Genomic DNA, 24,712 nt, shown 5'->3' with positions numbered 1-24,712 from the left:
ACTCTCAGGAGGACCCCGGAGACACCGGAAGGCAGCGGGGGGCCTCCCCTGTTTTTTTTTCCTCTGGGATTTCCGCTCTTGCTCTGGGACACCCAGGCACAACCTGGGCATCTTCTGTTGGGTACTGGGGGAGCGCGGGGTTTCGCTTCTCGGGTAAGGTGGGACTTGGGTGTTTGGGTGCGTTTGGAGGCGATTTACATGGCTGTGGAACTGGAAGTGAAGCCAAGATCTTTCCCCTAAAATCCACAAGCGCCACACAAGCAAGGCGGCCATTGGTCATTGGTCAGGTTCCCGGTGGCCAATAAACATGGGAAGGGGGAAGGGGGAAAAGCAAACCCCGCCCGAGCCCCAGGGGGATGGAGTTGGCACCAAGAACTTCTCACCAACCCCAGGACAGCACAGCCGGCCCGGCACTTCCAGGGGTGCGGGAGCGACGCTCCCTCTCCAGCTGTGCGCTCCACCTCCGCGGGCCCTGCGCGTCTAGATTGGGATCCCCCGCGGGCAGTCGGGGAGAAGCAAGCACGGAGGAAGAATCCAGAGTTAACCTGGGACAGGTGCGCGTAGGGGCGCAGCGGATTCGGCTCCGCGCAGCCGGTGCTAAACCCTAGCGCCTGAGCCCCGAGCGGGGAGCCCTCCCGAAGGGGCCCCCTGGACCTTGGCACCGCGCCCTTCGCTCAGCACCACCCGCACCCTCGGCAGCGGCAAAGAGGGGTCTCCGGTCAAGGGCAGGGATCTGCGGCCATGGCCGAGACCGCGGAGCCAGAGGGAGGCGCTCCGAGTCCCCAGGGGCCGCCCGAGGGCTCAGCGCTCCTGGAGGAGAGACCGGGAGAACCGGACCCCGCGGGCCCGGAGGCGAGCGAGGGAGCTGCAAAGGCGCCCAGTGGCGAGGGGGCGGGCGCAGCCGCCACGGCCGGGGCTACGGAGGAAGCAGGCGGCGGGCGGGACGGAGAGGGCGCCGGCGAGCAGGCGCCGGATGCTGGCACAGAATCTGGGGGCAAGACGCCGGACGCGAAGGGGGCGCAGAGCGAGTCGGAGGGCGCCCCGGAGGGCACCAAGGCCCCCCAGCTAGGGGAAGAGGGGAGCGGCGGGAAGCAGGTGGAGGAGTCGGGCCCTGACTGCGAGCTGCGGGGCGAGGCTGCCGGGGAGGCTGAAGGGCAGGCCGCGGCCCCTGCGGCCCCAGGGGCGCAGGAGGAGGCGGTGCCGGGGGACAGCGTAGACGCGGAGGGCAGCATAGACGCGGGGGGCAGCGTGGACGCGGCGGGCAGCGTGGACGCGGGGGGCAGCATAGACGCGGGGGGCAGCATGGACGCGGGGGGCAGCGTGGACGCGGGGGGCAGCATAGACACGGGGGGCAGCGTGGACGCGGCGGGCAGCGTGGACGCGGGGGGCAGCATAGACACCGGGCGCAACGTGGACGCAGGGGGCAGCATAGACGCGGGGGGCAGCGTGGACGCGGGGGGCAGCATGGACGCGGAGGGACCGGCGGGAGGGGCGCACGGGGCCGGAGGTGAACCCCAGGATCTTGGGGCTGGCAGCCCCCAGCCCAGGTCCGAGGCGGTTGAGGTCGCGGCGGCGGAGAGCGAGGGGCACAGCCCAGGGGAGTCTGTGGAGGACGCAGCCGCGGAGGAGGCGGCGGGGACCCGGGAGCCGGAGGGGTCCGAGGACGCGGCGGGCGAGGACGGGGACCAGGGCCGGCCCCAGGAGGAGACGGAGCAGCAGGCGGAGAGGCAGGAGCCGGGCCCCGAGACGCAGAGCGAGGAAGAGGAGAGGCCCCCGGATCGCAGCCCCGACGGGGAGGCGGCCGCGTCCACGCGGGCTGCGCAGCCGGAGGCGGAGCTCAGCAACCACCTGGCGGCGGAGGAGGGCGGCCAGCGCGGCGAGGGGCCGGCGAACGGCCGCGGGGAGGACGGCGAGGCGTCGGAGGAGGGGGACCCGGGCCAGGAGCACGACATCACCCTCTTCGTCAAGGTAACCGGGCTCGTCTCGGATCGGAGAACCGCCGCGCGCAGCCGGCCTTTGGGGAAGGCGCCTGGGCTTGGCGGCTTGGGGTGGGGGCTGTGGGACCCGCGTTCCACTACCCTTTGTCCCGAACGGGAGGTTGTTATTAAAGAATTAATGTAGGGAATACGTTTGAAAAGCGACACTCCTGTGGGTGCTCAAAGGCCTCCTGGCAAAGGACGCGGTGGTGCCCGAGGTGGGGACAGACACGGGTCGGTGCCCCGTGGGGAGTGTCCCCAGGACGCGAATCCCAGAGGCCCCGGGGGCTGGCCAGCGTGTTCCGTTCCAGAAACACACTTCCTTCTGGTAGGACGGATCCTGCAAGTTTGGGAGGGAAGCGAAAGCTTCGCTATTCCGTGAGCGTTCTAACCTTTGTTCTGGAACATCCGCGATGCCAGAAGCTCCAGCATCATCTGCCTCCAGTTCCTATTCTCAACCCCACTTCAAACCGAAGAGAGCCGGGGTCTGTAGAGACACGACTCAGGAAGTGTCAGTTTAAAGAAGCATTTTTTTTTTTTTGCAAGACATCAAAAATGCACCAAGTCCAACTCATACCAGGAGCTTTGTTTAAAAGAAAAAAAAAAGCCCTTTTGTGAAGACCTTTGGCCAGCTCCAGGAAAGCTGGGGACAATAGGGTCAAGAATGTGCACTGCAGGTCGACCAGTAATCCCTTAGAAATACTCTCAGGCTTACTGGAGCCAGTTCTGGCCCGACCCCCTTGCTGGGAATATAAACAAAATCTAATAAGGGAAAACAAACCCCAGTTGGTGCTAGGGCGGAGCTGGTAAAGCCGCCTCCCGCTGTGCCGGCATCCCACAAGGAGGCCTCTTGGAGTCCTGGCTGTTCCACTTCCGATCCAGCTCCCTGCTCTGGCCTGGGAAAGCAGTAGAGGGTGGCCCAAGTGTTTGGGCCCCTGCACCCTGGTGGGAGACTGGGCAGAAGCTCCTGGCCCCTGACTCTGGGGGGGCATTTTGGGAGTGAACCAGCAGATGGAATATCTCTTCTCTCTCTGTCTCTGCCTCTCTCTGTCTTCCAAATAAATAAATTAATCTTTAATTAAAAAAAAAAGAAATTCTCCCAAAATGTTTAACATCAGAATTTTCAGAACTTTTTGGGTGGCAAGGGACTTGGGGAAGAGCAGGCAGGTGCTGTTCCCTGTTCCCAGCTTTTTTTTTTTTTTTTTTTAAATAAAACCCAAGGACTCTGTAAAATGAGGACGGGAACATATCCTGCAGGGACAAGCCCTAGAACGGCACGGGAAGGCTCTGCACCTGTTGCTGGATGGCCCCAGGTCTGCTCCTCTTTGCCGCCTCTAAGAAATTTCCTGTGGCTCTGGTGGCATGACTACGTGTTTCCAGCAGATGGCTCTTATTACAGTTTTGAAATACAGTCAAGGCTTCCTCAGTAGTTTCCTGCTTCCATTTTCAACTCTCTCCACTCTAGTCACTTTTTTAAAAAGATGTTATTTATTTATTTATTTATTTTTGACAGGCAGAGTTAGACAGTGAGAGAGAAAGAGACAGAGAGAAAGGTCTTCGTTCTGTTGGTTCACCCCTCAAATGGCTGCTACAGCTGGTGCGCTGCGCTGATCCGAAGCCAGGAGCCAGGTGCTTCTTGGTCTCCCATGCGGGTGCAGGGGCCCAAGCACTTGGGCCATCCTCCACTGCACTCCCGGGCCACAGTAGAGAGCTGGACTGGAAGAGGAGCAACCGGGACAGAATCCGGTGCCCCAACTGGGACTAGAACCCGGGGTGTCGGCGCCGCAGGTGGAGGATTAGCCTAGTGAGCTGCAGCGCTGGCCGATGTTATATATTTATTTGACAGGTAGAGTTACAGACAGAAAGGGAGGGTCAGAGACAAAGGTCTCCCAACTGCTGGTTCACTCCCCAAATGGATGCAACAGTCAGAGCTGGGCTGATCTGAAGTCAGGAGCCGGGAGCTTCTTCCTGGTCTCCTACGCAGGTCCAGCGGCCCAAGCACTTGGCCATCCTCCACTGCTTTCCCAGGCCATAGCAGGGGGCTGGATCAGAAGTGTAGCAGCCAAGACAAGAACCTGCATCTCTATGGGATGCCGGCACCACAGGTGGAGATTTGGCCTCCCACACCATAGCACCAGCCCCATCCAGTCCCTTCTTAAGGACCAGTGAGCAGGATAAAGATCTGACCATTTTCTTCGTGTTCCATTCTTCAGTTGTTTACTGCAGAATTTCCACACTCTCTAGCCAGACCACAAGATCCTTTGTGATGTTTTTCTGCCTCCTTTCTCTGCAGCTTTCCCGTGGTGTTGCTGGGAGGCCCCTGGCTTGGTCACTCAGGGTCCTGCTAGCCCAGAGGTTTCCAACTACTTCCTGTTTCTTGTGAGAACCACACTCTTTCCTGCCTTGAAATTTTTCGCCAATGGAGTTTTTCCCCAGCACCCCGATCCCTGCTGCCTGCCTGGTTGTCTGTTAAATGTCCAAGACTCAGCCTGGTTTCCTCGGGGGGGACTTTTCCAACCCCAGTCTGAGCTGCGAGTCCCCATGTTGAAGCTGCACTCCCATGTAGCCCTGGCCGATGCATGCTGTGTCTCTTCCCTCCTCTGTGAGATGTTGCCTTATCTCCGGTCAGACCGCAGGTGTGGGATGGAACAGGGGATTTGAGTGGCCGGTGGGCTGCCTGTACCAGGCGGTTTCTTTGGTATAGTGCAGTGAGTCTGGAATCAAATCCCACCACTGCCACTTTCTTGCTGTGTGACCTTGGGCAAGTGCCTTAACCTTGCCGTGACTTTGTTGTCTGATCCATAAAACAGGGACAGAAGTGGCATCCAGGACAGCGCCTGGCTTCCCCGCAGCGTAGGGGAAACATGAGCTCTGGCTTTGGCATCTTCTTGGTGCCGTGCGGTCTCATTGCTTTTGCACAGAGACAGCCTCTTCCGCATTGCATTCTTGGCCTCTATTTTTTTTTTTTTTTTTTTTGGACAGGCAGAGTGGACAGTGAGAGAGAGAGACAGAGAGAAAGGTCTTCCTTTGCCATTGGTTCACCCTCCAATGGCTGCCATGGTCGGCGTGCTGCGGCCAGTGCACCGCGCTGATCCGATGGCAAGAGCCAGGTGCTTCTCCTGGTCTCCCATGGGGTGCAGGGCCCAAGCACCTGGGCCATCCTCCACTGCACTCCCTGGTCACAGCAGAGAGCTGGCCTGGAAGAGGGGCAACCGGGACAGAATCCGGCGCCCCGACCGGGACTAGAACCCGGTGTGCCGGCACCGCAAGGCGGAGGATTAGCCTAGTGAGCCGCGGTGCCAGCCGGCCTCTATTTTTTTTTAAGGGACAGTCATTCTGGTCACCCTAATTACCTCTGTTATTTGGAGATAAGAATGCGATGAGAGGTGAAATAGCTGATGTCTTCAGATCGTGCCGGGGAGCAGTTTAAGGGCAGGTCCTGGGCAGCTCATCCACCTCTGATGATGGACCTGGTGCTCAGTTGTCCTCTCTCTCTCTCTCTTAAAGAAACAGCTAGCTCTCCAGTGAGACTGGGTCCTAGTGTAGATCACGTAGAATGTGCCTAGTAGGAATGGAAGGCTTCTGGATGCCATCTATCCTGCTGATGGTTCTCTTTGAAAACGGGAGATCAGGAGACCTCAAAGCAAGAAACAAGCAAAAATCCTTTAGACTGTTGTATCTTCTGAGTCTGTACTACTGGCCTTAAAATGCTTGAGTTCATTGAAATAGGATTTCTGTACCGGATTCAGCCTTTCCCACGTTGCTGAGAGAGAGAGAGAGAGAGAGAGAGAGAGATGTCTTCCATCCACTGGTTCACTCCCCAGTTGGCTGCAACTGCCGGAACTGAGTCTATCCAAAGCCAGGAACCAGGAGCTTCCTCCAGGTCTCCCACGTGGATGCAGGGGCCCAAGGCCTTGGGCCATCTTCTACTGCTTTCCCAGGCCATAGCAGAGAGCTGGATAGGAAGTGGAGCAGCCGGGACTTGAACTGGCGCCCAGATGGGATGCCTGCACTGCAGATGGCGGCTTTTACCCGCTACACCACAGCGTCAGCCCCAACACAGAGCTGTTCTTTATGGAGAATACTCCTCCCCCGAGGAGGCCTTCATAAGCATCTTCCATCAATTAGCCCTTGTTCTATTTGTGAACTTGTGGCTTTTACATTTTTTCCTATTTTTAAAAAATACATATGTTGGTTACAGTATACCGGAAAGTAATGATATGTTGCTATATGTAATACCAACTGTCTCAAATCTGCTTCTAGTTTTAAGCACTCGATAGATTACATTCTGCATCATTATGAGAACAGTCTTGTTATTAGCCTGTCATTTCATTTTATTTGATAAGTATGCAAGAATGAATTCTTGTTAGAGGGCCAGGAATATACAAACAGACCAAAGAACACCTCCCTGAATTATTGTGCCATAAAGCAGTCACTCAACACACTAGTCTTCAGTTTTTCTTTCTCCAAGAAGTGCTAATTACTTGTCATAAATTTTAGGAGAACCTTGCAGGATAGTGAGGAAGTTTTTTTGTTTTTTCTTTATTCCTAAAAAGGCAAGGCAATGCCGTGAAAACTCAACATGACAGCGTGACAGCTGCATCACACCAGGGGAACGTAAGGACTTCAGCAGCGTGTGTGTGGGGGATTTAGCTACCAAGGAGTTGGGCTTAGCTTTGGCCCCTTTGAGTGAGGTTCGAGGGGTGGGCCGTCTGAGATACGGATTTCTTGGTAAGTTTCACATGATGTTAAATACTCTCACTGTGACCAATGACTAATCCTGGGCTGGGGTTTCCATTTGCCATCCCATTGGGGTTTCACAAAGAGATAAAACTGAGATCTTATAGAAAAAGTAAGGTTCAGGAAAGTCGTGGCCTTTGGATAAGCACTGTATCTCAGAAATCCAGAAATGATCAATCAATCAAGCAAGCAAGCCAGCCAGCCGGTATTCTTTTTTCTTTTTTTTTTTTCTTTCTTTTTTTTTTTACAGGCAGAGTTAGACAGAGAGAAAGGTCTTCCTTCTGTTGGTTCACCCCCTAAATGGCCACTGTGGTTGGTGTGCTGCACCAATCTGAAGCCAGGAGCCAGGTGCTTCCTCCTGGTCTCCCATGTGGGTGGTGCAGGGCCCAAGCACTTGGGCCATCCTCCACTGCCTTCCTGGGCCACAGCAGAGAGCTGGACAGGAAGAGGAGCAGCTGGGACAGAATCCGGCACCCCAACTGGGACTAGAACCCGGAGTGCCGGCGCCACAGGTGGAGGATTAGCCAAGTGAGCTGCAGTGCCAGCCCAGCAGATATTCCTACGCAACAGGGAGACGAGATCAGCCACTGGTGGCGCTGGGTAGACCATTAGGCCGTGGCTCTCTCCACCTTGTGCTGTGGGGAGAGTACATTGGGATATCTTCTCAGGGAGATGTAGTTTCTTAACCTTGTCTTTGTCCTGTGTTCTGAAGGAAAATGAGCAAAGGTGAACTTCTGTGACTTTACATCTCCCCTAAAGCCAACCTTAACAAAGATTTATTTTCTGTTTTGCCGCAAGAAACCTGCTAGTGCATTTCATATATGAAATCAGCACAGGGTCACTCAGGGTGAACATGGGTAGAACATGGTTTCTTGCTTCTCTCTCTCTCTCTCTCTCTCTCTGTTTTGACAGGTAGAATTACAGACAGTGAGAGACAGGGAGAAAGGTCTTCCTACCTTTGGTTCACTCTCCAAATGGCTGCAATGGCTGGAGCTGCCCCAATCTGAAGCCAGGGGCCAGGTGCTTCCTCCTGATCTCCCATGCGGGTGCAGGGCCCAAGCACTTGGGCCATCCTCCACTGCCCTCCCAGGCCACAGCAGAGAGCTGGACAGGAAGAGGAGCAACCGGGACTAGATGCTGGCACCTCAGGCGGAGGATTAACCTAGTGTGCCATGGCGCCGGTTCCTTGCTCGTCTCTTACACACCCAGGTGTATGCACCTGTACCCTGGGGCTGGTGCTCACCCCTCGCCCCCGGAGTGAGGCCACATCCTACTCCCCCGCTCTCTCAGCAGCTAGCCCTGCAGTGGGCTCACAGTAGACTTCACTTAGTGCTTTTGCACCTTGCTGGGTAGGTGGTCAGGTGGACAGCTGATGGCGCCAGGGTGACAATGCTAGTGAGAGGCAGAATTTAGACCCAAGCCCAGTTCCCCACTGTCCCATTCTGGTGTCCTTGTGTGAGGGGACAGAGCCACCCTCCTTCTGTCATCTTGGCAACAGGGCCACAGATGCTGGGGGCTTTGGGAGTTTGTGGCGCAGCCCCGTTGTGTGCACAGAATGCATGCTGTAGCCCCCGTCCCTGTCTGGGTGGACCACTGTGTGCGCTGGCCTCACGAGGTCCTTAGTGAACTCGGGTCCTGGGTTTCTCACAGGCAGCCTTCCTCCCTGGGGTCTGCTCAGATCCCCTGTCTCCTTGACTATCTGAAGACCTGCAGGGTGCCTTCGGAATACTCTACCCCAGGCAGACCCTGTAAGTCTGAGAATTTGCCCTTTGATGGTGGATAGCAGATAAGACATAGGATCTGGAGGGATCTGGTCCCTGCATCAGGTCCATGCAGGGCACCATGCCCTAGTTAGCGCATTAATTCAGTGTTTGTGGATTTGCCACCCACTGGGGTGCTGGGCATGAGGCTAGAGACAGAGGAAACATTGGCAGGTGTCTTAGTCTACTTCCTGTTGCTATAACTAAGTACCTGAGACTATGTACTTTTATTTTTAAAGATTTATTTTATTTGAAAGGCTGAGTTACAGAGCTAGAGGGAGAAACAGAGAGAAGATCTTTCATCCACTGGTTCACTTCCCAAATAGCTGCAACGGCTAGAGCTGGACCAGGCTGGAGCCAAGAGCTTCTTCTGGATCTCCCACATGGGTGCAGGGGCCCAAGTACTTGGGCCATCTTCCGCTGCCTTCCCAGGCGGCATTAGCAGGGAGCTGGATGGGAAATGGAGCAGCTGGAACTCAAGCCAGTGCCCATATGGTGTGCTGGTACCACGAGTGGCGGCTTTCCCTGCTATGCTACAGTGCTGGTTCCAGGCTATGTACTTTTTAAAGAATAGAATTTTGTTTAGCTCCTGGTTCTGGAGGCTGGGACATCCACAATGTGGTGCTGGCATCTGCTCGACCTCAGGTGAGGGCCTGCTGGCTACATCGTAACACTGCAGAGGCATCCCACGGTGAGACCAGACGGAATAGGCACATCAGCTGGACTCTCCCTCCTTCTTCTCACAAAGCCCCGGATGCCAGCCTAGGGTCCATGCTCATGAACTCATCTAACCCTGATGACCTCACAAAGGCCCTGCCTCCAAGTACCGTTGACATGATTTTGGGCGGCAAGTTCTCAATACATTAACTTTCAGGGCCAAGTGCAAACCACAACAGGCAAGAGCGAGAAGATCCTTGCTGTCCCAGGGCTTGCCATCTGGCATGGAGAACAGGTGTTGAGCAACGTGCCGTGTCGGGCGTGGTGTGTTCTCTGTGGCAGTGCAGAGACCATGAAGCCGTTTGCTCATCAGTGTCGGAGGTCTCAGCCCCTAAGAGACCCTCGATGCTGGAAGGAACAGAAGGAGTTGGAGGTTGAGTAGGAGCAGCAAAAGGAGCTGCCACCACGCAGACAGCTACCAAGAGACACCCTGTGCTTGCCACTGGCCTGTGTTCATAATTTAGTTCATTCAAAGTACTTATTGCATTTAGTGTTTGTTCTCCAGCTACTGTTAGACTATGATATACAAATGTAAGGTTGGGAAGAATCTCATTAGGAGTGTGTTCAGCTGCAAGTAATAGATTATTCAGGGGTTGGTGTTGTGGTGCAGCTGGTTAAACTGCTGCCCACAATACCAGCATCCCATATTGAGGCATTGATTCAAGTCCCGGCAACTCCACTTCCAATCTGGCTCCCAGCTAATGTGCCTGGGAAAGCAGCAGAGGATGGCCCAAGTCCTTGCGCCTCTGCCACCCACATGGGAGATCTGGATGAAGTTCCTGGCTCCCAGCTTCAGCCCAACACAGCCCTAGCCATTGTGGCCATCTGGGGAGTGAACCAGCAGATAGAAGATGTCTCTCTCTCTCTCTTTCCCTCTTGTAGGGCTGTGTTTATGTCTCCCTGACATGGCATTTGGCTTTTCCAGAGCAGGGACCCAAAAGAGACCAAGAGGAAAGCCTTCGTGCCTTTTGTGACTTCGTCTCAGAAGTCACACGCTGCTGCCACTTAAGCCTCATTTTATTCGACAGAATGAGTCTCGTAGAGTTAGGCTCACCTGTTAGAGGGGAAGTCATAGCATTTGTGGACACATTCTACAAACGCGGCCTCCTCCCATGCAGCCTCCCAGGTGGCATGCTGGGAACGCATTGGTCTCTATCTTGCCTTTTCTCTCTAACGGTGCCTCGTAGGGATCTTTCCTTGTTGGTTCCCATGGTTCTTCCTCATTCTTTGTCAATCGTTCACTGTGTTCTAGTGCTGGGTGCGCTCTCTGGAATCAGGCCCCCGAGGTGGATGTGTAGGCAGTGTGTGTCCTCTTTTTGATGTGTTGAGCGACGGTGTGCTGACTATCCCTCCACAAATGTGCACTTACATTTGGAAGCTCGGTTCTTAGACATTTCTAGGGGAACGGGTACTTATATTTAACTTTTTGGTAACCTTTATCAAATTTCCTCTTCCAAGCAAGAAGTGTACCAAGCATTCCCTTCCAAGTAGCAAGCACTGGCCCCTTGGCACTGCACTGCCTACCAGCGCTTGTCTCCCCAGCCTCCCACTCGGCGTATCGTCCGACCATCTCACTCTGAGAGCTGGCACATGATGCCATTGTGTTTAATTCACATTTCTTTTATTATGTGTGGGGTTGAGTTCGCTTTCTGATATTTAAAGATGATCAGTATCTGTTTCTCTGAGAGCTGGTTGGGTAGGATCTTTGCCGGTTGTTCATACGGGTTTTGGAGTCAGAACTTTGTCTCATGTGACTTGGTGGGAGTGTGGTGACTGTTTGTCCTGGAGTACTTCATCCTCTTGGTTTCAGTCATTTCTTGCCGTGGCCACATGGAAAAGCAAAGCATGGTCTATGGGACACTCTTAGAGCCCTTGGCTTCATTCACTGACATCTTTAAGTGTTTTACTTTATATTCTATAACTTCTTAAATCCCGAAGGATTAAGTATTGCCACCCTTGCCTTCCTCCCTTTCTTTTTTTATTGTAAAGATTTATTATTTATTTGAAGGGCAGAGAGGCTGAGAATTACAGAGAGAAGGGGGAGGGGAGAGATAGAGATAGAGATAGAGAATAAATAGATAGATAAATAAAATATCTTCCACCTGCTGATTCACTCAGTTGGTTGCAACAACCAGGGCTGGGTTGGTCAAAGCCAGAAGCCTGCAGCTCCATGTGGCTCTCCCTTGTGGGTACAGAGGCCCAAGCGTGTGGGCCATCTTTTGCTGCTTCCCCAGACACATTAGCAGGGAGCTGGATTGGAACTGGAGCAGCTGATTCTCAAACTGGTGCTCACACCCGATGCTGGCCTTGCAGGCTGTGGCTTTGCCTTTGTACCACGACACCTGCCCCCTCCCTTTCCTTTTAATTAGCCGGTACATGGGATCAAGCACGTGCCCTTTCAGAATCAGAATCTGTGTTCCGTGGTAGGAACTCCTTTTCGGCACAAAGTTTAAACCGTATAGATAACTGGATCATTTCACATCCATGGTGCCCCATATGAAGATGTAAGGCAGGTCACTCTGGTCTGTGTATGGCATCTACTGAAGTGAATTCAGTTCCCCAGATCAAAACCCTTGTGACGCTATCATCCGTGGTGCTGTCAGACCAGGATGTTGTCTCCAAGGTTGTGTCTCCTAGCCTGTGGTTCTCTAAGGTTGTGTCTCCTAGCCTGTGGTTCTCTGAGGTTGTGTCTCCTAGCCTGTGGTTCTCTTCATGCTTCTAGCTATTGAAAGAAGTGACCTAAATTTGATGACAGGTCCTGTTTGCCGAGCTCCAGTGAATGGTGGAGGATCCTGGGGCCCACCTGGCTTATGTTTAATGAGTGGGAGAGACAACTCAGGTACCCACACGTCAGAGGTTATTTTGGGCATCTGAGGAGGTGGCTCTACTGAGAAGCACTGGTTGTTTTGGTCTAGAGCTACTCAGTCTGCAGGGGTGCAGTCTGGTCTCATGCTCGTATGTGTGTGTAAGGAGTATCAGATTAGGGGTGGGCGTTTGGTGCAGTGGCTAAGACATTGCTTGGAATGCCCACATCCCATGTCAGAGTGCCTGGGCTTGAGTCCTGGCTCTTCTTGTATTCCATCTTCTGGCCAGTGTGTACCATGGGAGGCAGCAGGGATGGCTCAAGTAGTTGAATCCTTGCCACCCACGTGGGAGATCTGGATTGAGTTCCCGGCTCCTGGTTGTTTGGGGAGTGAACCGGTGGATGGGAGTTCCCCCCACTCCCATCTCCTCTCTCCCTGCCTCTCAAATAAAATAAAATCAGACTTAAAAAAAAAGATAAACCATCAGGTTAAAGGAGTTCTGTGATTATGCAGAATACTTGGGCTCTGGACTCTGTCCCCGGCTCTCTGTTTCTCTTCCCCTCTGTGTTGGTTGTTCATGTAAGAGTTGAGTCCATCAATGGAGGAGAAGTCAAGCTGCCTCTCAGTTGCCACCTGGTGTGTAGGGCCCACGTGTGTATGTAAGTATTTAAGTGTATGTATTGAGTCCTTGCCAAGTAGCAGAGGTTGTGCTTGGGGCTGGGGTACAATGATGGGGACAAATGCAGTCCCTGCTCTCTGGATTCTTCAGTCTAAGAGTGATCCAGGAAGAAACAGTTCCAGTCCGGCGTGAGCAGGGAGGGCAGAGCTGGCACAGGTGGCAAGAGCAGACTGGGACTTAGGTCAAGGGGACACTTGGACCCCAGATCCTGACGCTGTGGCTGTGCTGCTCCGCTGGTTCCCCTCTGCAAGACAATGGGTTTATCCACCCACCTGCACTGCGGATGCGTATGTGAGTGACCGCCCCGGCTCTCTCCAGGCAGAGAGCTGTGGGTGCTGGGGTCTTCCTGAGATATTTTGCAGAGTGTAGACTTTATATCCCCGTAGCTCCTCACCCAAGCCAGCACAGTCTGACCGGTTGGCTTCCATGTACAGAGACTGCTGCTTTCTGGGCGCAGTAACGGAACAGTTGTTACGGTGCCGTGGCATGGGACCATTGCGTCCCCGCAGGCGCTGGTAAGGAATACAGCTGGGGACCAGCACCGGGGAGGAAGACCGGTTACTGCCATTCTGGTACCTGAGCCACCATCCGGGCGGCTCCAGATGTCCCTACTGCACTGTCTTCTTTGGCATCTCGAAGCAGATGTGTTTGCCTTGCCGAAGAGCAGCATCACGGTGCCCACTCAGAGATACCAGTCCCCCAGGTCCCTCTTCGTGCTGGGGGTCGCCTTCAGAATCCTGCTGGGCTCTGCCTCCCGGCCAGAGGCTGAGAGAGGACGCGCCCTGGAGCCGCTCTGCCCAAGGCTTCAGCTGTGGTTCCCTAACTCTTTGTAGGGGCTGCAGCTCATTGGGCGGGCAGGCCTGGTGCCCCCACCCCACCCCACCCCCCGGCCCTTGTCCAGCCACAGCGGGGCGTGGGGACCAGGACTCAGAGCTGGGAAGTGGGTGTTCTCATGGGTGATCTCTTCCTGGCAGGGTACACGACGATGTGGTAACGGGGTTTCCAGGACGATGGCCACATGGCATGGTCTGTACACCGGGCGCCTCGCAGCTGTGTGTGGTCTGAAGGCGGCGTGGAATGAAGGTGTCATTTGTTTGGGACTCTGGGTAACAGGCCATCTCCCTCCAAGAGGAAAAGTAGCACATTTTTGGTGCTGTTGGTGTCAGGGCCTGGCAGGCGAGTTTGGAGAAGTGTGAAACGATGCTGCCTTTAGTTTGCCTCTGTCCCCATCAGCAATCAGACCAGGGGATGGTTTGGGTTGTGTCCAGTGGCTTCTTTGTGTCATTCAAGTCTCCAAACTGAGAGAGCAATGCTTAGGAAAGCTCTGAGGGACTCGCACGTCAGCTACTAGGGGACAGTGACCCGTGTCTGATGACCCTTGGAGTCCTACAGAGCAGCAAAAGGCAAGATGGCTGCAGACACCGAGGTTTGGAACCGGAAGTCCTGCAGATACGTTGTTCTTCTAGTTGCTGGATGTAAAACAAACAAGCAAACTCCCTTGCTTTTAGACCTTGCTGAAGCTTTGTTGGAGCCAGTTCAGCTAGCTCAGGACTGCACCCATGATTAATGATACGATTCCCCAAGGAGTCCATGGCGTGGTGGAGTGAAGACGGTGGCCCGTTCTTTGGTGCTCGTCCCATTGAGAAGAGGAGTCCGCCTCTCTTCCCTGGGAGTCGTGACTCCTTGGTGGCCTGCATGGTGGTAGGAGTGCTGCCCGGTGACTGTCATCACAGAGGACAGCGTAGCTTCAACCTTGCAGGCCATCCTGAGGTCGCTGTGCTGGAGGGGCTCCCTGCTGGTGGCCACTTGACAGCGCCAGGGGCCCCAGCCTTCCTGCCATCTCTGAACGACACTGACACCTGGGTGAAGATGTGTGGACCTGCTAGACTGACCCAACCGCTAACTGAACACCCGGGGTAACTTCATCAGGGCCATGCAGGACAGAGGATCGCTCGGGAGGGCTTTGCTCGAATTCCTCAATCACAGCTTCGTGGATGTACCAGAACGGAGCCTGTGAAATCTGGGGTAGTTTGTCCTGGGACGGCTGGTCCCGTGGCTTAGGGCTCCTCTGAGTGGGTGAAGACAGGGCAAGGCGGGCGGTAGAGGTTGAGGCAGTTCCAAGAGGGGTCTGGGTGTCGGCGTAGCCAGTGCTTCCATTTGCTGCCGGCATTGTTGCCCTTTTGAGTGTCTGTGGAGCTTGGGGTACCGTGTCATTCGAGAACATAAACCACCAGGGTCTCTGGGAACAGGCTGCGTCAGTAAGCAGGCTTGCCAGAACAAGCTGCTGCTTTGTTGAGATAATTCCTCGTGAGAATTTGACAAGGAAATAAGCTTTTCATCTCCGTGTAAAAGCTTCCGTTGGTATCAGGCCATATTATTAAAAAAGGATTAAAAATAGCCCCGGAGTTTTAAAAGCTTAATTTCTATATGAGAAAAAATGGCAGGTCCATAGTTTTTGCTCATTTACTCCTCTGTGCCTTTGTTCCACCTGCTGGGCTGTGAGCGCTGCCCTCTCTAAACCTTTTGCCAGCGTTTAAAAGCTGCGTGGTTCAGTCATTAAGCTGTGCGGGTCAACCACTTAATCCATTTAATAATAAATTAATTGTTACGGCAGCTGAAAAGAAAAAACACGATACACACTGGGGACTATGTGCCGGGTTAATAGGCTTTTTGAAAGTTTAGATGTATGTTTCAGAATTTTAAGAGAGAAGATCTATTTCCTAGGCTCTCAGGCTAATGCTGAATGAAATCTGAAGTTCCAAGGACATGAATAGTGAGACGCGTGCTTCAAGGTACAGCAGCGGACAGGAGCGGGCTGCTGACACAGGACACCCGCCCGGGTGCATTCAGCGTGCCTGATGCTAAACGCCTCTGGGGCCGGGTGGCCCACGGCATGAGTTGGATGTGTCGTGGTCACGGTAGCCACTCTGCATTCTGTCACTGCTCAAGGAAACAGTACTCACTTCTTCTTTTCTCAAACAGGCATCGCCGCCCCTAGATCGCCCCTTTGTAGACACATGTGTGATGCGTGATGTCGGTTTCACGGGAACAGCTGATACAACAAGAATAAACAATGCCAACAAGGGTAGGGAGGCACACAGCCTCGCCTCCCGTTCCTCCTAAGCGTGGAAAGAAAAGACTTGTCCATTAGTCAGAATCTTCCGCAAGGAGCCCTGTTTCTGCGGCTGGGTCTTGTTGGTTGTGGCTGTCCTTGCAGTGTACTTTGTTGCCCACTAGAGGGCAGGCAAGAGAAGACAAGGGCAGGAGGACACTGGGCGGGAGGTGGTTTCTGGTGTAGTCTCGCCCCTGCTCGGCAGGCAAAGTTAAGAAACCCAGAAGCTTTGCAGATGGTCTCCTGCGTGGCCAGCTCATTCTGCCCTCACCGCTTTTGGCCGCAGGACCACCTGCTCTGGGCCCTGCCCTATACAGCTCAATCCTGCACCCAACCAAGAGGTGCTGTTTGGGGGAGAGGTGGGTAAGGTCTGAAAGCGCCTAGTTTGCTGACTCAAGCTGCAGAGGAAGGAGGGAGAAGGGGACGCAGAGCTGAGAAAAACTTGGCCTGCAGGTGCCGGGGGAAAGGCGATGGGGCCTCGGTGGCTGTCTCATGGCTGCAGGGCGATGGGATCGCTTCCCCCGGTCTCTCAGGGGGACCCACAGACGCTGGGCATCCCAGAACCTGAGCTAGGGCATCCCAGCCTGATAGCCCAGTGTCGAAGTCTCCCCAGGGGGCGATTCCTGCCTGTGTTCCACGACCCCCGCGATGGCGTACTTGGCGCCTATGGAAATCATGAAATTGGATGGTACTTAGTGGGGATGGGCGCTCTCTGTTGAGTCCACACTGGCTTGGCTCGGGTTACCTCTGTGACCCTCGTACGTGGTTTCTAGACCCTTTACAGCACTTGGTGTTCTCTGGGACACTCCTCTCCCAATTTTGTGATGGGTTGGGCCTCTATATAGAGACCCCGCCTTTAGCCCCAACCTCTGTTGTGTTGTGGTGTCCATGGGAAAACCAGTCAATACGTAAATCCAGCTCACATGGTCTTTCCCAGAAATGTAGGCCACAGCGTGAGAACGCCCCCCACCCCCTTAAAAAGGTGCCAGTGGGTGATGTTTCCGTGCCAGAGTTTGTCTTACAATCTACAGTGAAGGTTTCCAGGACTGCAAGTGATGCAGAGCTTATGCTGGCCACTTGGCTTCTCAGGGTTTGCCAAGTGCTAGTGACGAAGCTCTTGCTGCTGGCACCAATGGCACCTGCAGAAAAATGGAAATCACTGGAGAGCCGCTGACATTACTCAGCTTGTTCATAACGGGCGGTTTGTGAAGTGAGTGTGTGGCTCTGTGGTTCTCGCACTCTCTCCGCGGGAGGCGGGATTTCACAGTGTCCTCAACACCACGGGGACCCAAAACCAGAAGAAGGCAAAGTGTGGAAAGTTTTAGAATCTGAACCTTGTCTAGACGCGGCCTCTCCTCGTGTCTCCTCACCATCCCCTTGACCTTGAACATCGGCTTCTGTGTCAAAAGCCAGTGTGTCTGTCCACGGGGCCCTGGAGGGCTGACCACCAACATGTTTTGAGGTTCCTGTTGATTCATGACTTTGTTTGTTGGTTCAGGGAGTCTTATTAAGCATCCCAAATCTTATAAAAGCTTTTATTATTTTTGCCCAGTTTTCATGTTTTGGAACAAGGCTCTGAGTTTTCTAGTTTGGGGCATCCGGTGTTTGGTGCCTGTTTTTTTCTGGGAGAATTTTCGTTTGTGGGATACAGTCACCAATGAGGCACCGATGAAGCCCAACCTAAGCCCCCTCTTCTTTGCGAGGGTCTCCATCACCAGGGTCCTGTACATGGTGCACTTAGTGTGGATTTGCATAGAGACAGGATCCGGGGAACCGGAGCAGGACTGGGGTGTGATGCCCCGGGCTGGGCTCAACAGCCTACGGCATGTAGCACGCTGTGAGTCAGAAATGCCCGGGACCCAGCACGCTGTGAGTCAGAAATGCCTGGGACCCAGCAGCCCTGCCCCTGCCCTTTCTGTGCCCCGAATGCCCCTCTCTTCTCTGTGTGCTTGTGGTTGTTTTAACAGCAAGTTAACAAAAGGCATGAAAACAAGTCATTCGCTTTTATTTCCGTAAGACCATTCTTTTTAACAACGCAAGTCACGTTTCCAACAATGCCTTCAGTGTGGGGTGCAGGTGGGAGGGAGGTGCGTAGCCCTCCAGAGGTTCAGAGGGAGAACAGAGGGCTCCCTTCTTATTCTTCGCTGGCCTGAGGAACAGCCATCCTGCACCCCCATCGTCGGAGCCTGGGCCCTGCTTGGTTCCTGTGCGCCGGCTGTGGTGCAGGTGCAGGGTGAGGGCGGGGCTGAGAGAGGGGTGTGGCTCTGTGGGCTGCCCACCACCTCTTTGATGTCCCACGTTCCTGGTGGTCATGCTGCTGCTGCTCTTGGGAGGTTGTCTGTCCTCGACGCAGCCCAGCCCATGTGTTTGCAGGAGCCCAGGGCAGCTGGTGCAAGGAGAGACGTGGGTGCAGAATGATGTCTTGGCTGTGAGGGTGGGAGAAGGGGGCCTCGGGAAACCAGAGCCCAGTTCCCAGGGCTTTAGGTTTCAAAGCCCATCCCTCTCATCACATTTCCTTGTAGGACTGCCTTCTGCCGATTCTCGTCCCTGTGCTCCTCCATGAAGGTCCTCTAGCAAATGTCTCGTTTGGTGTGTTAATGGATTTGAAGTTCTTCCTTTTGCTGAGGACTGTCTGGGGGCGAGGTTGATCTTGGTGGCCCTCTGTATTGCCTGGCACAGTTCCAGGGTAGTGCCCGCCCCAGGAGAGACCGGGCTATGGACTCAGTCTGTGTGCATGGTGGCAGTCGGGGGCTCTCTCTGGGGACTTCAGGATTCTCTCGAACCCTTTCTTTGGTTTGGCAAAGACTTTCACGTGACTCCATGCCTTTGTTGGTTCTGACATTCTTTAGGATGTTTTATGATTTTCCCGTCACCGTAGACAGACTATGAGGTTGTACATACACCTGGCTTTGTGTCACAGCGTCCAAATGTATTCTTGCATCTCCTTTGGTGAGCTGAGTTTCTACCTCCTTAGACCTGGAGAACACTGGTCTGTCATCTTACTAGTCTATTTCCAATCGAGGTGCTTCCAGTGGGAGCATCCAGACCCTTGCGTGTCCTCAAGTAATGGACAGACCTCCTGGGGCGGAGGGGGGTGGCTGCGGGTCCCTCCCCTGGCCCAGCTCACAGGTGCGCAGGACGGGCATCTGGAGGCTGGTGCCACCGTCCCTAGTCACAGCCAGATTCTCTTCATCTTCCTGTTTTGTCACTTTCTGGCAGCCCTGCGTAAGCCATTTCCAAGCTATTCTGTATAGAAAGGGACACATACCCTCCTCTTTGATTCTCGTTTTCCAAGCCTTACTTTGCTTTGCCCTGAACACAAAACTTTACTAAGGCATTTCCTTAAGTACCTGGACTCGCCCAGATTGGATTTAGAACAAGACGTGAACCTTTGTAGGCGATGCCAACCTCCCCTTCATGGTGCCTGCATCACGTTGTGTGGGGCCGATGACGTGCTGTGTCACCCTCAGCCTGCACTGCTGTGGCTGCTGGGTGATTTGCCACAGGTTAGGGGCATTGGTTTCCCTGTCACTTAGTATAATTGCCACCCCCCATTATAAAAAGATTTATTTATTTGAAATGCAGAGTTATATATAGAGAGGGAACGAGAAAGAGAGAGAGGGAGTGAGGGAGGGAGTGAGAGAGGAGAGAGAGAGAGGGGGAGGGAGAGAGAGAGGGGGGGAGAGAGAGAGAGAGAGAGAGAGAGAGAGAGAGAGAGAGGGAGAGAGGTCTTCCATCTGCCAGTTCACTTCCCAAACACCTGCAATGGTCAGGGCTTAGGCCAGGCTGAAGCCAGGAGCCAGGAGCTTCTTCCAGGTCTCCCACTGGGATGCAGGGACCCAAGCACTTGGGCCATCTTCTGCTGCCTTCCCAGGCACATTAGCAGGGAGCTGGATGGGAAGTGGAGCAGCCGGGACTGGACCAGCACCCACGTGGGGTGCCGGCACTGCAGGCTGCAGGCAGCGGCCTAACCCACTATGCCACAACATTGGCCCCTGACTGTGCCTTGTGAAGACAGCAGCCTTTGAATGCTTTGCTTCTCACCTGGTTTGTGTAGTTACGGGAGCTGATCTCAGCTGGGTGAGGTTAGGGAATCCTGAAACAAAACAGGTCTCCCTCCTTCTCCGTTCCCAGCAGTGAGGGTGGGGAGGGAGGTATAATATTTGCCAAAAAAAGCATGTGGCCCAAGAAAGACTTCCTTCTCGTAAAGCCAGGGTGGCAGCCTTGGCCAACCAGTTTGCTGTTTCTCTTCTGGGAGCGCAGTTGATCCCCCCTTGGCCTTGAGCCAGGGCCCTTCCTACTGTGGGGGTCAAGCACTATCCGTGGGCAGTGGGGGATGGTAGAACTTCCGGACAATTCTGTAATGTCTGAAGTATCTTAAACATTCTATTATCGTTTTATCATTCTTGTAAACTTTACATTTTTTTTCTAGATTGTGATGCTGATTTTCCTGCTTTTGACGTTTAATGCCACCGTTTCCCCATTTTATCCCTAATATGATTCTATGCACTGTTGGTTGATTCTTTTTTTTTAAAGATTTTATTTATTTATTTGAGCGGCAGAGTTACAGACAGTGAGAGGGAGAGATAGAGAGAGAGGTCTTCCTTCCGTTGATTCACTCCCCAAATGGCTGGGGCTGCACCCCGATCTGAAGCCAGGAACCAGGTGCTTCTTCCAGGTCTCCCACGTGAGTGCAGGGGCCCAAGCACTTGGGCCATCTTCTACTGCTTTCCCAGGCCATAGCAGAGAGCTGGATTGGAAGAGGGGCAGCCCGGACTAGAACCAGCACCCATGTGGGATGCTGGTGCCACAGGCAAAGGATTAACCTGCTGTGCCTTGGAGCCAGCCCCATGGTTGATTCTTTTGTCTCTTTTCACCAGTGCAGAAGGACAGGCAGGTCTTTATGAACGGGTTTATGAACGGGTTTATGAGTGGGTTTATGAATGTGACTTTACCTTCCCATCTCGGTGACTAGGAGAGAAAACAGGGAAAGTGAGCAGGTTGCTGTGGCTTGGGTTTCTTGGACAAGAAGACGTAAGCCAAGCTTACTCAATTTGCACTGAAATAAAAAGCATGATCGCCCTTGGCCGTTGACCAAGCACGTGGCCCCCATGGTGGGCTGTGAAGGGGCCTCTGTGCTCTGGAAACAGTGGTGCTGGTGCTAGGAGCTGCTTTTGCTGTTCTCACTGAAGTTACTCCGTTAACAAGACAATGACAGAGAAAGGACGACCTTGGGGGCTCCAAGTGGCTCCTGTGCTGTTTAAAATGAAGCCGGCATGTTTGATGGAGCTTTTCGCCCAGGAGTGGCATCACGAGCTTCACTTTAGGAAACCGTACCTGCTTACTACCCTGGGTAACTATTTTCCCGTGGTCCTGGTGGCTCAGTCTTACACCTTGCGTATCTGCCCTGGCAACAGTGGCCAGCTGTTGTAGTTAACACGGCTTCTCAAAACCGTCTCAAAGCCTTTGGAAAGGCCTGGACCTGCTGTCTTTCCACGGTGCCAGTAATGACACCGGGACAAGAGGGCTCACTTGCGGTGCAACTTGACCGGACACGATGGGAGGTGTAGAACACTCTCAGGGTGGAGCCCTTCATTTTGCCGATGGGAAAATGTGCAGGAAATGCCATTCGAAGGAAGGTGAGGGGCTCCGAGGCCCTCCGATAGGCGGACACCACTTGCCCTCCCTTCCTTCTGGGTGGTCCACGGCCTGGGACTCGGCTCTTTCCTGGAAGGCCGGTGAGGGCATCTTTAGACTGGTGGGTACTTCCAGATCTTGTGAATTGCGCCACACAGCCTGTGGAACTGAAACTGTGGCGTTACCCACACAGCCTCTGATTGGCACCACCTCTTACTGTTTTGAAAGGAAGGCAGAGTAGAATCCACATCGGCCCTCGCCTCCAGCTCGTAATTCCCCTAAGAACCCTGAAGATATTTCTGATTTCCTTCTAGAGCATTCTGAACAAATGGAGAAAGCTGAATGTGAACACTTTGAGAGATGGTTAGAATTTCTTTTTGGGGAGTCTGGTTTGCCCAGCATATGGGATGACCCTTCTCTCCCATCCATAGAGCTGCTTTCCCAGTCTTTCTGGGAAATTCTTCAACGAGAGTTGAAAGGAGCTAACAGCTAACTTGTAACAGTTTCCAAAACCAGAACCCAATTACAGATGGAAATAGTTAAGAGTGGAAAGTGGCTAAGCCTGCAAGTGCAACTCAAGACCACTAGGGGGCACCAAATGGCCTCCTGTTTCCATGTTCTGATGCTTGCCGGCAGGTTCCCACAAAGGTGGTAAGGCAGGCACCAAGATTAAAAAGAGCCAAGTGGTGCAGGTGGGGCCGACATCCTCTCGAGCGGGTGCTCTGGGGCCATGCCCTGCTGGATGTTTGGCCAGATGAACCGTTAGCTCGGTCTTGCCAGAGTCACTAGTGCACGCGGAGGAGTTGTGGCCTCGGCTCCATTGTTACTGCTAGAAGTTGCTAGAAATAGGCTAGGCACTGCCTGCTTCAGGGTTTGTGTCTTTGCACGGCCAGTTTGCAGTTGAGCCACTGAACTGTCTTGAGGAAAATTCTAGGATTCCTATATGGGAAAGCAACCATGCTGGTCGTCTATTGCTGCCGTCAGGTCACCACAGTCTTGGTGGCTTCGAGCCACTCCGGTGTGTCGTCTTGCAGTTCTGTTGGTCGTCAGTTTGACTTGGAGCTCAGTGAACTCATGAAGGCATCAGCAGTGCCATGGGGGCCCTAGGGGGAGAATCCATGTCCTCGCTGTTACCACCTTCTAAGAACCACCTGCTGCGTCCTTTGGCTTGTGGTCCCCTTCCTTCATCTTCAAACCTTTCGGCTCTCTAGCTGGTCCTTCCTACTCTAGCCTTTCCCGACCACGGCTGGGAAGGGTGGCACTTTTCAGGGTGCGTGGGTTAGATTGCCCGCCCCCCCCGCCCCCCACCGTCATCCAGGATAGTCCCCATTCAAGGGTGACAGCCTGGACGTCATTGCTCAGGTCCTTCTTGCCAAGTAAGGGGGTGCGTTCACAGGTGGTCCAGGGAGGGCATGGACGTCTTCGAGGGGCTGCTGTTCTGCCGACTCAGCAGTAGATGGTCTCAGAGCTTGTCTCCCCGCACTCTGTCACCAGCACCCCAGGCCATGGCCAAGGCGAGCTGTGGTCAAGGGCGGATGTATTTGGGAAGTTGGCCAGTGGCTGTTTTCCTGGGGGCCTCTATGACTGCCCTACTGGTCCCAACCAATGCTTTGCCCTTGACCCCGGGAGGTGGCCTTCCTCGGTGCCTAGGTCTCTCTGTGTGCTTTCCTTGAAGGTTATTCATGGCTTAGGCAGGCCTTGGTTTTACCTTCCTTAAAAAAATTCCAGACCCAAAACTCTTTCGGCCATAGGACACAACACACGCCACATGAGGCCAGTACAGCCTAGATGACAGCAGGGCCACAGGGTCTTCCCTGGGGACCCTTGGTGCTGCCTGCCCTGCTGGTAGAAGTGGGACATGGGTCCGGGCTCAGGGCTTTGCAGGGCTCCCCACTTTCTTCAGGGCATGGCGTGAGAGTGCAGGTGGTCTGTGGTTAAGGGGCAGGAGGGCTGTCCCGTGGCACCTGTGGGGGTGGGGGCAGGGGTGCAACGGCAGCCTCACTTCGCCTTGGCCTCTAGGAATGTTTCCTGGAGAGGGAAACGCAAGGATGCGCTCCACAGCCACCTGGCCCCTGAGTCGCCCCCCGCTGACATGGCAGGGCGTGCCCAGCTCTGCTGTTTGTCCCGTGGGCTGTCCCTGCTTCTGAGCCATGTCCCATTAGCACGTGGCTTTCTGCCAGCCACCTGCAGTGTGCAGGCCAGTCTAAGCCATCCAGCTGACACAGGCAAGCAGGGATCTGCTGCGATGGGACGCGGAGGTGGGCTCAAGGCCACGGCCTGGGTTCAGATCCTGCTGTGTGACCCTGACCAAGTTCCTCTGTGTCTCTGTGTACCGATTTCTCTTGTAAATGGGGACCATAGTTATACCTAATCGGATAGCGTTGTTGTAAATTGATGTTAGTTGGAGTGACCGGCTTGTAGGTAGCTGCTGCCGTTATCTTTATCATCATTGACACAGTTTTTTCACAACGTGGCTGTTTTGTTGGCAATCAATCCCATTTGTCAAAGCAGCACTGGAGTATGTGACTGTCCTGAGGCCTCTAGTGCCTTATTTTGAGAGGTTGCGTCTAATTTTAAGCTTCTTTTTGGAAGGCGAGCTGGGAGCTCCATGCCCAGAGCTCCTGCAGTAGATATCGATTTTCCCACCCTCACTTGCTAGGAGGAGGCGTCTGGCCAAGGGTTTTTTTCTTCTTCTTTTTGATACAAGAAGTCATCTGGAGGATCAAAGGGACATGGGGCCCTTATTGAGAGCAGTTTGGGGATTTCAAGCAGAGGGGGGCTTGGTTTCTGGCCCCCATGTGTGGCGTGGCTGTCGCACTCTGAGATGAACAGACGCTTCTGGGACAGTGCAGCCCCCTGAACTCACCACCCACCTTTGCGGCTGCTCTGGCGGAGCCGAGCCTCAAACCCTCCCCCGGGTGGCCTGACCGTGGCCAGGCTGCTGGCGGCCGTCCCTGTGTGTTAGCTGCCTCTGTGTTTGGGCTTGGACTTGGGGAGTTGGCCAGGCCTGTCTTAAATCCCACCTTCTCTCTCCTCCCAGGGGAGCTGGCTTGTCCTTGACCTGGGTCTCACCTCCATAGCAGGTGAGGTCTGGCCAGGTGAGGGCGAGGCCTGGGCCCCTGCTGCTAGGTAATCCAGGGGATTGTAATGAAAATGAGGCTCACTGTGAGATAACCCACAGCCTGAGCTTGCCTGGGGGACTTGGGTGGAGGCAGGCCAGGGCGTGCTGGTCACCTGCTGATTGTCACATGGGTTAGAAGAAGGCATCCCTTACAGGCAGGTGGGCA

At 54.2% G+C, this 24,712-nt stretch overlaps 1 protein-coding gene across 2 annotated transcripts in view; it reads left to right on the top strand.

Annotated features, from left to right (window-relative positions):
* Nucleotides 1-341: 341 nt before the first annotated feature.
* The window catches only part of CLIC6 (chloride intracellular channel 6), a 48,589-nt gene continuing 24,218 nt past the window's right edge, over nucleotides 342-24,712 (top strand). Inside the window, exon 1 of one of the 2 annotated variants that reach the window (XM_070071613.1) lies at nucleotides 342-554. In XM_070071613.1, coding sequence (XP_069927714.1) covers nucleotides 357-554 — 198 coding nt within the window. In that variant the 5' untranslated portion in view covers nucleotides 342-356. 2 annotated transcript variants of the gene reach the window in all.

This window comes from Oryctolagus cuniculus, chromosome 4 (assembly GCF_964237555.1).
Source record: "Oryctolagus cuniculus chromosome 4, mOryCun1.1, whole genome shotgun sequence".
In the NCBI taxonomy this organism is placed as follows: Eukaryota; Metazoa; Chordata; class Mammalia; order Lagomorpha; family Leporidae; genus Oryctolagus; species Oryctolagus cuniculus.
The sequence above is the reverse complement of the archived record's forward strand: the minus strand, read 5'-3'. Positions and strand labels throughout refer to the sequence as shown.